This window comes from Camelina sativa, chromosome 19 (assembly GCF_030686135.1).
Source record: "Camelina sativa cultivar CO46 ecotype springtype chromosome 19, ASM3068613v1".
NCBI lineage: Eukaryota > Viridiplantae > Streptophyta > Magnoliopsida > Brassicales > Brassicaceae > Camelina > Camelina sativa.
Window position 1 is genome coordinate 25,999,705 of NC_141898.1, and position 12,645 is coordinate 26,012,349.

At 35.2% G+C, this 12,645-nt stretch overlaps 4 protein-coding genes across 5 annotated transcripts; 2 read left to right on the forward strand and 2 right to left on the reverse strand.

Annotated features, from left to right (window-relative positions):
- Positions 1-442: 442 nt before the first annotated feature.
- On the reverse strand, positions 443-2,410 carry LOC104768064 (Cysteine/Histidine-rich C1 domain family protein). Its single transcript, XM_010492004.3, has one exon. The coding sequence runs from the start codon at positions 2,393-2,395 to the stop codon at positions 443-445; it is 1,953 nt and encodes a 650-aa protein (XP_010490306.1). The 5' UTR covers positions 2,396-2,410.
- A 544-nt stretch (positions 2,411-2,954) lies between these two features.
- LOC104766871 (putative protein arginine N-methyltransferase 1.2) lies at positions 2,955-5,163 on the reverse strand. 2 transcript variants are annotated; one of them, XM_087502681.1, is made up of 9 exons: positions 4,893-5,077; positions 4,782-4,792; positions 4,496-4,651; positions 4,341-4,404; positions 4,103-4,245; positions 3,928-4,015; positions 3,710-3,825; positions 3,463-3,613; positions 2,955-3,353 (listed from the first exon to the last, which is right to left on the reverse strand). In XM_087502681.1, the coding sequence occupies exons 1-9, from the start codon at positions 5,050-5,052 to the stop codon at positions 3,148-3,150; spliced, it is 1,095 nt and encodes a 364-aa protein (XP_087358807.1). In that variant the 5' UTR covers positions 5,053-5,077; the 3' UTR covers positions 2,955-3,147. The 2 variants fall into 2 exon arrangements, with proteins under 2 accessions (XP_087358807.1, XP_087358806.1); XM_087502680.1 differs by lacking the exon at positions 4,782-4,792 and having other exon boundaries at positions 4,877-5,163.
- Positions 5,164-5,254: 91 nt separating this feature from the next.
- LOC104766870 (uncharacterized) lies at positions 5,255-6,918 on the forward strand. Its single transcript, XM_087502682.1, has 3 exons — positions 5,255-5,354; positions 5,875-6,075; positions 6,518-6,918. Exons 2-3 carry the CDS (start codon positions 5,894-5,896, stop codon positions 6,702-6,704), a joined length of 369 nt encoding a protein of 122 aa, XP_087358808.1. The 5' UTR covers positions 5,255-5,354; positions 5,875-5,893; the 3' UTR covers positions 6,705-6,918.
- Positions 6,919-7,308: 390 nt separating this feature from the next.
- Positions 7,309-9,202, forward strand: LOC104766869 (phospholipase A2-beta). Its single transcript, XM_010490836.3, has 4 exons — positions 7,309-7,557; positions 7,847-7,883; positions 7,971-8,090; positions 8,756-9,202. The coding sequence occupies exons 1-4, from the start codon at positions 7,492-7,494 to the stop codon at positions 8,953-8,955; spliced, it is 423 nt and encodes a 140-aa protein (XP_010489138.1). The 5' UTR covers positions 7,309-7,491; the 3' UTR covers positions 8,956-9,202.
- Positions 9,203-12,645: the final 3,443 nt, after the last annotated feature.

Consider the following 12,645-nt stretch of genomic DNA (forward strand, 5'->3'; position numbering starts at 1 on the left):
CAAAAAGACTTGGAAAACATAGCAAGAGATAATATATTGTTTTTATCCTAATCGCTTCATATATATCCATGCTAAATTTTTTACATGTTACGAGATCTTTGGTCAAAGACCTACAGTAAGAGGCAAAGCCGATTGCAAAAAAAACCAGGTTTCGAAGATAAATGATAGTAAGACAAGATCTTTCATATCACTCGCACTCTACTTTTTCTTCTTTATAATGAGTATCCTCTATGGCTGTAAGATACATATCAATTCCATCATCAACCTAACCAAATAGAACAAAAGGCACATAAAAATGCTCAAAGCTATGATGAAGCTGTGGTTGCCATTTCTTTCATGGTAGCCATCCGACTTTCTAGTGAGAATTCCTTTGAATTCAACGACACACTCATAACATTCATTACAACAAATGATACAAAGTGTTTATTCACTAGAAAATGCCTTAGAAATCTCTGAAGCGAACAGAGGCAAAACATTTGAAAGAACAAACGTATACTACAACTTTGGTCTTGGAAACCTTGAGAATAGTAGAGAGCTTGCATCGAGTGTTACACACAGTGCAAACTGGTCTACAAATAGACGTGTTGGAAACATATTCTGCTTCATATGGTATTACTGAACTTGGCCTTATATATGTGAAGTCTCCTCCTCCAACACATGAAATATGCAATATGACCCCACAATCACTGCATGTATAAAACCATTTCTTCGGATCCACTTCTGTCTCACAAGCTTCACACCAATATTTGCCATCTACACTACTTTCACCATAAGAGAGGACTAGAGGGTGATCGTCGTACCTATGCCTTATTACCTTTTTCGGTAGAAGACCACACTTGAAATCCAAACTGAAGTCACACTCATCACACCTAAACCGTCCTGTCCTCCCACATTCACTACAGTGCTTGGGGTACTTATCGTTAGAATAGTATAAAGGATGAGGATGGCTTTCGTGCCATAATGGTTCTGAACTTGAACCGCACCGTACATCAAGAGTCATATTATTCAGTGACTTGTACCTGAAACCGTTGAACCTTTGAAGACACAGATGACATGTAAACTCTTTGCATATAGAATTCGTGTCAAGTGTGAATGGTTGGTTGTGGCACATATGCTTCTTCTTCCGAGGAATGTTAGCACATTTTTCGTGGAGAACAAAGACACACTGCTTGCAAGTATAGAAAGGTTCTGTACCAATCTGAAAGACACATGCTTGGCATAGTTTGATTTCCTCTAGAATATTCCTCCCATGGTTGTCGATCATTTGTAAGTTATGGTCGTGGCTAAAATGTTTTATGGTGTTTTCATCAATCACCACAAATGGCGCAGTTTCCTCAGGCTCTTCGGGTGTCCCTTCCAGTTCGATCATGTCCCATACATCGTCTCTTGTTGCGCATCTTGAATGAACAACATAGTCAGAACATTTAGAGCAAGAATAAGCCCCGTAGAACCCATCCACTGTCTTACGGCAAACTCCACATTTCCAGTTTCCATGTCCAAGGCGATGCGTGTAAAAGATGCGATGATCGTGGCGGTTGATGTTTATAACGCGTGGCAAATCGATACACTCCCGATGAATCATGAAGTTGCATTGAAGACAGAAGTAAGGGCTTCGCTCACCTTGTGTCCCACAAGCATTGCAAGTGAAATCCATACATCTTGGAACAAGATGGAGTTGATGTTCATGTGTGGTAGGGCTTACAACACTAACTGGCGGTGGATTGCTCATACATCTACTGCATATGCTGAAGTTACAAACATCACAGTGGTGAAGACTTCGAAGCTTGATTCCGCAAAGAAGGCACTTCTTATCAGCGTAATCTGGTGTTGCTTTAGCTGTAAGGTACTTGAGTTGGTGTTGTGGGTGGGAAGTGTGGCTTGCCTCTGGAAAAAACTTGGCACATTCTAGGTGAAAGACTAACTCACATTGATAACATCTATAGCATTGTTCACTGTTGAAAACTCTATATTTGCATACTTGGCATGATCTCACGCCAGACTTGAGTCCATTGAAGAGTTCAAGCGGATGCTCATGGAGATTGGATTTTTCAAGAATAAGAGGCGGGGCTTGTCCGCTGGCACAAGATAGATCCAACTTGAAGTCACAGATTGAGCAGGAATAACCATTTTGGAAGGAAACTCCACACCGACTACAAGTGGACGACCGGCCATTTAGTAGCAGCTTGAGAGGATGGTCGGGATGAGAAGGGTGGTTGATTTGTGGTAAAGACTCAGCACACTCTTTATGATACAAAGTTTTGTGACACCCCAATTCATTGCAACGGTAGCCTTGGTAAATGTATCCAAGATACTTACACCCTACACAAGGCCTCTCGAAAAAGCGTGTAAAAGGTAACAAAGGATGTTTGTGAATTGGTACCTCTACTTTCTCCATGGTGGTTTACCAAATTCAAATCAAGCCCGAGCTCTGTTTCAGAGTTATTGTTTTTTTCTTTCTTTTTGAAGTTCTTTGTTTAAGTATTCAAGAATCTTGATTAATTCTTACTATCACAATTACCATTATTAATTAATCAAAATTAGATAATGTAAATTAGCCTCACACCACGTGAAATGGTTCTTTTCTCATTGAGATCCACGACATTTGGAGACATATGAGACATTCGAGACAACTAAAGTATGACGATGGTGTACTTTCCAGGTTTCATTCACTTTTAATATTCTCAATGTTTCCATTATCTTGTTGGTGAGAGGCCAAATCCTATTGTAAGTTGTGTATCATAAAAGCAGAATAGGTCTAGTTTGTTTTTCTTTTTCTGCGATTAAGAGTTTTGTAACTTAAACCACTTTTTATGTTAAGGGATGACTGAGACGAGACTTACACTTATAGCGGAAGAAGTAGCTTCAGGAAACTCTACTCAAACGTTTAACATGATATGAACATTGTGGAAAGAATCTTCTATATCTTCTTCTTCAGAGAAACCTGAAACCGTTAAAGGTAAACGATAGAAAACTAGCTTTAATAGTTTGTTGTCTTTGTTCAATGTTTATAAAATTCCAAGGGAAGAAATTTCTGATTCATTTTGTTCTGAAACGTCATAAGATAATGGAAACAATAGAATTACAAAATGAGTAATGTCCATCTCTCAGCTTCTAGATGATGGGGATTTCCTTTTCATCCGAGAGCTTTTAGCGCATTTTGTAGGAGTGGGTCCTTGAGATCTTGCAATGTTGGCCATTCAAAGAATAATTGAGCTTTATGTCAACATCTCTGGGATTCTTTTTGTTTTGAGCAATTGTCATGCTTCCTGTGATTGTTTCACCCTCGCATATGGTTAACACATCTTCCAGGTACAGCACTGTTTGTTTCCAGTGTGTCGCCCGAGATTTTGGTCCTGCATTGCATGTTGTGATTGTACTGTAAGTTCCAAACATCGACAAAGAAGAGCTAGAATTAACAAAGAAGTCGGATAATCAGAAAACTTTGCAGGAAAAAGTGTGAACCTGTTGAGAAACCCATCTTCTTGTGGCACATGGTGAATGCTACATCAAAGTAGGCTACAAGGGCATGGATATGGTCATTTCGTTGTGCGACGAGTTTAAATGGAGCTGTGAAGGAAGCATCTCCAGAAGCCATCTTAGAGATATCCATGGTCTTTATAGTAAACCAAAAAAAAAATGGAATTTGCATCAGCTACAAGTAAGTAAGGGAATGAGATATAACTAACTACTCTAGTACAATCACACTTACCTTCAGCAGCTTGCTATCAGTCACGATTTGGTTTCCATCCACCGTGTCAACAAGTGGTTCCGTAATTGCTCTTCTCTTGATGCATGACATGTCAAACCCATACACGTCTTCCCAAACTGTACAGGAAACGATTAGAGGCAAAGCCGATTGCAAAAAATAAGGTTTCGAAGATAAAAGTTTGCAAAAAAAGTAAGACAAGATCTTTCATATTTACTCACAGTCTACTTTGTCTTCTTTATAATGAGCATCCTCAATGGCTGTAAGATACAGAGAAGCTTTATCTGGTAGAACAATTCCACCATCAACCTAACCAAAAAGCACAGAAAAATGCTCAAAGCTATGATGAAGCCAAGGTCGTCATAACTTAAACAAGGCGATAAAAAAGTAACTTACAAGCCATTTATTGCGAGCATACAAGACGGTGTCGAGCATATTTTCATACAACAAAAAGTAACCCATCCACTCAGAGATAATCACATCCACTTTAGGAACTGGAAGTTCGATTTCCTCAATCTTCCCTTTCAAAACAGTTATAACTGCCAAAACAACCCAAACACTAGTTTCAGACAACTACCATCAGAATATACAATCCATTTGAATAACACTCTAAAGTCAAACACAACATACATACCATCTGAAAGTCCATTCGACTTAACAATCTCCTTTGCAGTGTCAGCCATTTGAGAACACTCAACCTATACAAAGAATCATTTGTCAAATCACAATGTATATCAAAATCACTCAGAGCAAATTTTGTGATTAAAGGAGAATATGAAAAAGTCATACAGCGTAAACATGAGCTGCTCCTGCTTTAGCACAGAACAAAGACAAGATTCCAGTTCCAGCTCCAACATCAAGAACGATTTTGTCCTTGATAAGAAACTTGTTCTTGTATATAACATCTTGATAACTCTTTGTCCTCACTACATCCTTTAACATTTCCTGATAATAAACAATAACATCACCATACCCAATTGTTATAAACATTGCCTAGTTTCTTCAGAACAGAGGATACAAATTAAAAAAAAAAAAAAAAAAAAAAAAAAAAAAAAAAAAAAAGCAGGAGACTTACTTCATGAATACCTGCAAAAAAATCAATGAATTTGGAAAACAGAGTAAGAACTTTGCGGAGAAGAGAACATCAATGAAGCAAATAAAAACATGAACTTTGAAGGATTATTACCAAAATGAGAGTAAGAGTCGAAGTAGTAATCGGCGCTGGTAACGTCATCAGCAACATCGGCATTGTTGTCACCTCCATCGGACATTGACACATCAGCATCTTCGAAGTGGAACTTCGTCTCCTGAGTTTGTTCAGAGCCGTTGTTGTTCGTACTAGTCATCTTTGCGGCAGAGAGAGAGAGAAAGAGAGAGGGTTTTTGGAAGTGGAAACTAACAGATTCGAAGAATAAGCAAAGATTTAGGGTTTTAGGATTCGAATCTATTTGTACGGTGGTTCTCTTTCAGCCGCCGGTTCAAGTTTTTTAATCGAGAAGACAAACCGGTCTGGTTTATACCGATTCGGTTCGGTTATTCTAATATAACCCGGAAACAAAAAAAAAAATTAATTTTAGAAATTGGAGCAAAGAGAAGAAGAAGAGAATTTAGGTGACGCTGGTGGTGTGAGTGGCGAGCACGGCGTAAGGTACGGCAGCTTGCTCACGATCACCGATTCATTCTACTTTGATTTAGGTTTTTAGGATTCATGTTAATATCTTTCTAGAAGTTCTTCTTTCTTTTGGATTTTGGTTTCTAGGGGTTTAAAAGTGTGTTTTCTCTGTGATTTGAGTCTCAGATCTAATTTGGAATCTCTTCACTACGATAATGCTTTGTGGGGTTTTGAATTGCTTAGTTTGTCTATTATTTGGACTCGGTCGATCTGTAGTTCTGGAATTGGGTACTAGGGTTTTAGTGATTTAGCTTTGATATGTGTGAATTTTATGAAAAGTCTTGTGCTTTTGGTATGACTTGATTCTGAGAATACATTATTTTCAATTTCCGTTTTAGGTATTGGATTTTTTTTTATCGTGGAGGTGTGTAATGAATCATGAATTTGAATATGATTGCTTTAGAAACTTTGAAATTGTACATATTGATGAGCAGGGATAATCTCTCTTGCTTAAGTTTGATTTCTGAAGCTAAACTGTGTTTCTGTAATTTTGAAGGACTCTGTGATTGTGAAACATGGCATCAAAATTGGTACAACTTCAGTCAAAGGCATGTCAGGCTTCAAAGTTTGTGACCAGGCATGGGAGTTCCTACTACAAGCAATTGTTGGAGCAGAACAAGCAATTCATTCAAGAGCCTGCATCTACTGAGAAGTGCAACGAATTGTCTAAGCAATTGCTCTACACTCGTCTTGCCAGGTCATTTACCTTTTCTTTCTCTCTTTTTCTCTTAGCATGTTTCCAAGGGCCATGCTCTAGCCTCTAGAGTAAGGGTTGTTGAGATTTTTTTTTTTCTCTGACTATAATATCTTTTATGTATACTTTTGAAACATTAATCTTCAGATCATGCTGAGGAAACGGATTTGCATTACTTGCGAGTAGTTAGCCTTTTTTGCCTTATAGACTTTGATAGAACTGAAAAAGATATGCTTGAGAACTTTGGTGTTATCTTCTAGTAATTTTTGTCCTCGATGGAATTAAGCTGGTAAATCCCTGATGATTCGGTTAGTGTCTGTGGCTGTCATGTTTTTACAGTCCTGATTACACAACTTATGATCCACAGTGTGTCTTGGCTATTACTTTTGTAGGAATTTGGCTTTTGGTATTTTGCTAATACTCACTCTTGTTACGAATTACACAGCATTCCAGGGCGCTATGAAACATTTTGGAAAGAAGTAGGCTATGCAAAGAACTTAATGAAGAACAGAGCGAATCTGAAGGTGGAAGATGTAGGGATCGGTGCATTGTTTGGCTTAGAATGCTTTGCTTGGTTTTGCGCGGGTGAAATCGTCGGCAGAGGATTCACTTTCACCGGCTACTACCCTTGAAACTGAGACAACAGCAATGTCGTCGGCAGAGGATTCACTTTCATAGCTTGTAACTCTCCTCCATATGATTACTCACTGAACTATATATACTTCCCCGAATCCATTTATATTTTCAGTCTATTCCTAAAACAGAGGTTTTGGAGCTAAGGAAAAAAAAAACCATTTTTGGTAAAGCTCTTAATAAAAGAAATTGAGAAAAATGCATTTGATACAAGATTCTTCTTTAAATAAATGTTAAACAAATTTCGAAAGGTTTAATATTTGAAGCATCAGAGAATTTTTACTTTCCTTTTATATATCAAGTGGTTGTGTGAATAACCGAATAAATTTTTCAAAACAAAAATGTAGAAATAATTATTAAAAAAAAAAAAAAAAAGAATACCAAAAATGGATAGGAAAAAATGTAATTTTGAAGAATTTTTGATAACTGTTAATTGGTGAAAATAAAAAACTGATATTCACTGTTAATTGGTGAAAAGAAATAACTGTTATTTTCTTTTTTTCTTTGAGAAACTGATATACTGTAATATCATCATAGTGAAATATTATAATTTTGCAGCTGATATATACAAAATATAAATATTTATTTTGTTTTGACTAAGATATATTAATTTAACTCAAAAAAATTCAAAAAATAAATAAAAAAATCGAAGACCAATGAGATCTTAAGGAGACCCAATTGGAACTGTGGCCATCATCATAATCCGAAACCTTAGCGAAGAAGACAACGAACGATTTACCCTAAAACATTTACGAGACGACGACGGTGATAATTCGCACTTCTCTGATGCGTTTCGCGGCGGCTTTCTTCGTCACTGTCTTTATCGTCCTCGTCGGTGTCGTCCGCAGCGAGGTTCGATTTGGTTCTCTGTGTTTTCTCTGTGAATCTTTAGTTTCCATAATTAGACATAAAGGAATCACATTCTTGTGCTTATTAGCTTATCACATTGAATAAATTTGAAACCCCTGCCAAAAAATCTGATTTTTGACAATGCTTTTGCTAACTTCACTTGCCTCTGAGAGAAAACTCAACACTTTAATGTTTTTTTTTTGGTCTGTGTTTTATTGTTTCTTTGTGATAATTTCAAATAATGAATTGATTTATTTTTCTGTGTTGTTGTTGAATCAAATTGTTGTTACAGGAGTGTGCAAGAAGATGCATTGCACAGAATTGTGACAGTAAGATTACATTTTCTCAAGTTTCCCTTTGTTTTTTTTTTAGCTTACTCATCATCATATGTATGTTTTATATCTTTTTTTTTTCAGCTCTCTCTATTCGATATGGGAAGTATTGTGGGATTGGACATTCTGGTTGTCCTGGTGAGGAGCCTTGTGATGATCTTGATGCTTGTTGTATGGTCCATGACAGTTGTGTTGAGTCAAAAGGTACTATATCAATCAAGAACTTCGAATTCTTTACCGCTCTGTTTTTACATGCATCTGCACGAAAAGGGTTAATCACTGTTCATAGGTCATGTGCCGGGAATTGAGATGTAGTTTTAATATTATCATCTTGTAAAGTTCACGTTGGCCAAAATTGGTTTTAGTTTTGTAACCCGGCAGAAGAATGATATGCCCATTGGGCCTCTGTTAATAGAGTGAGATAAACTGAAATTAACATCTGTAACTACAGATTCCGTATGAATGTAACTTGTCTTGATTAGACCTTGTACCTGAGAACCATCAGGCTCTGATGATCTTTAAGTGACTCTACTGCTTTAGGGATCTTCTTTTGTTTGCCTAGTTGCTTTGATTCACTGTTCTTGAGCTATACTTTTTAACGGATTCAAAATGCTAAAATTTTGGTCTTGAATTGTCACGATTGTGCTGAAACCTTTATTTATTTGGTTAATATGACGTAGATGTTAAAAATGATCATAGATCATTATGCTTACAAAATAAGTGGTCCTAGCTTTAGAGATTTGAAACATATTACCATGTTTCATTCTTCTTAAGCTATATAATTCTTGATGGAGTCAAATGCTAATTATTTGGTCATGAATTGTCATGCTTACGCTGAAACCTTTTCGTATTTGTTTACAATTTTGCAGGTATGACTAACATAAGCTGCCATAAGAAGTTCCAGCGATGCGTTAGCAGGCTAAGCAAAGCAATAAAACAGTCCAAAAACAAAAAGGTTGGGTTTTCCACCCAATGCCCTTATTCAGTAGTAATACCTACAGTGAATCAAGGAATGGATATTGGGATCTTATTCAGTCAGTTAGGTAATGATATGAAAGTAGAGCTCTGAGTTTTGCTATTCTCATATATACTCTGGTCTTGGAGGCATCACATTGGTGTTGGAACTTGGAACTAAAGCTTACCTCATAATTTTTCTTTTACTGATTGATGATAACTATTGCAATTGCAAGTCGCTGATAGATTGTAGCTTAAGTCAAACACCATTGAATGATTTAACATGTAAATCTTGGACGCATGTATGAAGCAATGGCACTACGTGAATTTGTGCTATATACTAAGCAAGTTTTGATCGGAAAGTCTTCTTTACTCTTTTGTTAGAATTACGACATCAAGCTATCACTACAATCAACAAAAGAAACTTTAGTTACAATTCTACTTCTTTATCAAGCGATAAAGAAGCTAAGTAGAAGCCTCGATCAGTAAGATTTTGTGTCACCGAAGACGTTGTTCCAACCTTTTGCACGTTCTTCTACTTCTTTATCAAACTCCACAATCACGAGATCCTCGAATTCAGAGAGTTTCGCGAACACATAGCCGCTATTTCATCATCAGAAAACATAGTCGCGAAATCTGCTAATTCATGGAGCTTCTACCACAGCTTTTAATGTCATATATCGTCATTAATTGTAATCGGACGACCTAAACTCGAGTTATAATAGCTAGCGTGGGTAAGAAGTAAATTAGATAGATAAAGAGAACGGGAATGAGAAAGAAAGAGCTGTAGTCAAAACTTAGGCAAAGATATTAATCATTTTCCTCCGTTCATTAGCTATTGTAATTGCTGTGCTAATTATATATACTGTATGATACGGTCTGTATCTTATTAAATTCGGGCTTTACCATGCTTTCCAACTCAAAACCAATTGACAATGAGTGGAGAGACCCTAATCCTTCATATATTAGTTAATCATTTTACATCTTTCCGATGTGGGATATTGCTTATGCTCAGACATGACTATCTGAAGCGTGGACATATGTGGGAACAATATTCACAGGGTGGCCCAAGAAACAACCTGCTCTAATACGATATTAAATTTAGGCTTTATTGTGGTTTCTAACTCAAAACCAATTGGCAATGAGTAGAGATGTTCTAACCCTTTATATATTAGTTAATCTTTTCACATCTTTCCCATAAAAGATATTTTACACTAACATATCTATTATATATATCCCCTGTTTTAGAAATTGCTAGGCGCTAGGCCCATCTCGCCCGACTAGCGTCTAGCGAGAAAATCGGAGATTAAACGGGAATTAATCGGGAACTAGTTTTTGAGTTATTTTATTAAATTAATAGTAAATTAAAAATATATAGTACTATGTATAATTATGTTTTTTTTTGTCAACCATTGGGCCACAACTGGCCGGCCCATTAACCAAATTCCTACATTCGTAGGAACCGAGACTCGATCCCGGGTGTGATGGTGCCTTCTACAAATGGACTTACCTCCTGCTACTGCACTAAGGTCACTTCACATGTATAATTATGTTTATGTGAAAAGAAAAATATCAAATAAAATATAAAGCTATAGTATTATCTTTAAAGTTACTGTAAAAACATAAAAACGTAATATTAAGAAAAACAATTATGATTTTAATTAAAAATTTGTACATTAGTTATTGTAAAACATCATAAACTCTTAATTTAAATGTCTAAATAACAAAAATATATATATTTGATTTATATTTGGTTCCAAAAATAATCGGTATATACAAAATTATGCAGGAATTAATCGGATTAGACGGTATAATCGATGCTATGCAGAGATTAGTCATTAATCGAAGCGGAGAGAACCGGTCTAGTGATTTTACGAGGCGTAATAGGTAATAGGCGGAGATTTTTAAAACAGGGTATATATCTATGTATCTATATATATAGATATATAGATATAGATAGATTGTTTGGGAAGAGGTGTAAACCAAAAGAAAGTATAGGAGTTGGTTCGAGATCTCGAAAAAGGTGAATGATGTGTAATTATATGAACGCCTAATTAATAAAATGATACCATAACAAAGCAAATTAAAACCTAATATATACACTTCAAATCTCAAAACCCTACCTCCATATTTAATGAAGAAAATCGTGAAAATAATTAAAAATTACTATTTGATGTCAAATTATTTATTATTGTCAAGTTTAATTATATCTTCATTTCCTATCGTGACCATAAAACTAATCAAATATTCAAGTAAAATATTTATGCAAATAATAATGGCTACAGCATGAGTTTTAAAGCATATCCGGTCGTTGAGATAGTCAATTCGAGCACTCCTATTGGTGATAGATGAGGTGTTTAGAAACAAAAATGTCTTTAGCTAAATAGTTCAAGACACTCTTAAACTATGTGTCATATTTTGACAGGTTCTAATTTTGTTTAGTTTAGTATTTTCTCTGTTTCACAAAGAAAGTTATTTTAGATTAAAAACAAATATTTCACAAAAAGTCTCATTCTATATTTCTAATGTGTTGTTATGTTAAAAATTCTAAGTTACCTTTAAACCCAAAGTTCATTTCATTAATTTATATTATTAACTACTTATTAAATAAAGGCAAACATGTAAAATTTAAATTTTTTTTAATTTGTGTAAAATGTGTCAAAATAACACTTTTTATTAAATAGAGGAAACATTATTTAATAAATAAAATTAATTAGATTAACAAACAAAAAATTAGTTAAAGGCACTCTTGATGGTCTTTAAAAGTTGGTGCAGAATATGATCCTAAATGGGTAAACTTAAACCCTGGCATCCCCTAGAAGAAATGGGTCTTCCATTCTTCTGTGTAGAGATGTTTGACGTCTATGTTGACCAACTTTTTGATTGGGATCAACAACTTTCAAGTTTCATAAATAGCTGCTTTTTCCAAAGCCTTCATCAGAGAAGTGACTGAAACCCATCTGAGTCGTTGTATGTCGTTTTTAATGTTCCAAGTTCAGAATTTCGCCGCCCCATTGTGTGTATGTTGCGTGATCAGTCAATGTTGTAATATCTCTGATGGACAATATCCTACTATTGTCATTATAATTTGAAGACTCCACCAAATAAACTATTTGTTTTTAGAGAGATCATAGACTGTTTATATAACACATTGTTTTGTGTCTTCCCTACTTGAGTTTCTTCTTTACCTAACTAAGAAAAAAAAACTCATAATCTAAAATAGGTTATAGTTGTACATAAAAATAAAAATATAAAATCACTTTTTAATCATTTTTAAAAAAAAATTCTTAATTTTTTCTTATGTTTTGCTCATAATTTTTTTAAAATCTTTTTACAATATATATTATTTCAAATTAGATAATCATATCATGATCTTCATAGTATACTATAGCACACTTAGCAAAACATCTCGAAGTCCTACACAAACAACCCACAACAAAATTATGTTTTAGTACTATGTTTAGCATTTTGGTAGCTCACATATTATGTTTTAATATTATGTTTATCAAAGATAGTTACATAGTTAAAAGATATAATAGAATTCTTACAAGAAGAAAACATCATACCTATGGCTGCTAAAAAGGGAAAGGGCCATTTCATACCCGTACATCCTCCAAAAGTATGAATTGTTGCTTGTACAAACAATGAGTGCTAATTTAGACATGTACCCTAGTAAAATTTAAATTTCATACTTGTACTTATAAAATTGAGCCAATTTTAAAGTCCACGTTAACAGATTTAAGTCAGCCATTAGAGATGCTGACTCAGAATCCACATGTATATTGATGTGCCATCGGAAAATGCA

Coding starts and splice junctions, on each gene's coding strand:
- LOC104766869 (XM_010490836.3), top strand. CDS start 7,492: ATGCGTTTCGCGGCGGCTTTCTTCGTCACTGTCTTTATCGTCCTCGTC. Junction 7,558..7,846: donor TCGGTGTCGTCCGCAGCGAG/GTTCGATTTGGT, acceptor TTGTTGTTACAG/GAGTGTGCAAGAAGATGCAT. Junction 8,091..8,755: donor CAGTTGTGTTGAGTCAAAAG/GTACTATATCAA, acceptor ACAATTTTGCAG/GTATGACTAACATAAGCTGC.
- LOC104766870 (XM_087502682.1), top strand. CDS start 5,894: ATGGCATCAAAATTGGTACAACTTCAGTCAAAGGCATGTCAGGCTTCA. Junction 6,076..6,517: donor CTCTACACTCGTCTTGCCAG/GTCATTTACCTT, acceptor CGAATTACACAG/CATTCCAGGGCGCTATGAAA.
- LOC104768064 (XM_010492004.3), bottom strand. CDS start 2,395: ATGGAGAAAGTAGAGGTACCAATTCACAAACATCCTTTGTTACCTTTT.
- LOC104766871 (XM_087502681.1), bottom strand. CDS start 5,052: ATGACTAGTACGAACAACAACGGCTCTGAACAAACTCAGGAGACGAAG. Junction 4,405..4,495: donor GAGCAGCTCATGTTTACGCT/GTATGACTTTTT, acceptor TTCTTTGTATAG/GTTGAGTGTTCTCAAATGGC. Junction 3,354..3,462: donor GAAGATGGGTTTCTCAACAG/GTTCACACTTTT, acceptor CATGCAATGCAG/GACCAAAATCTCGGGCGACA.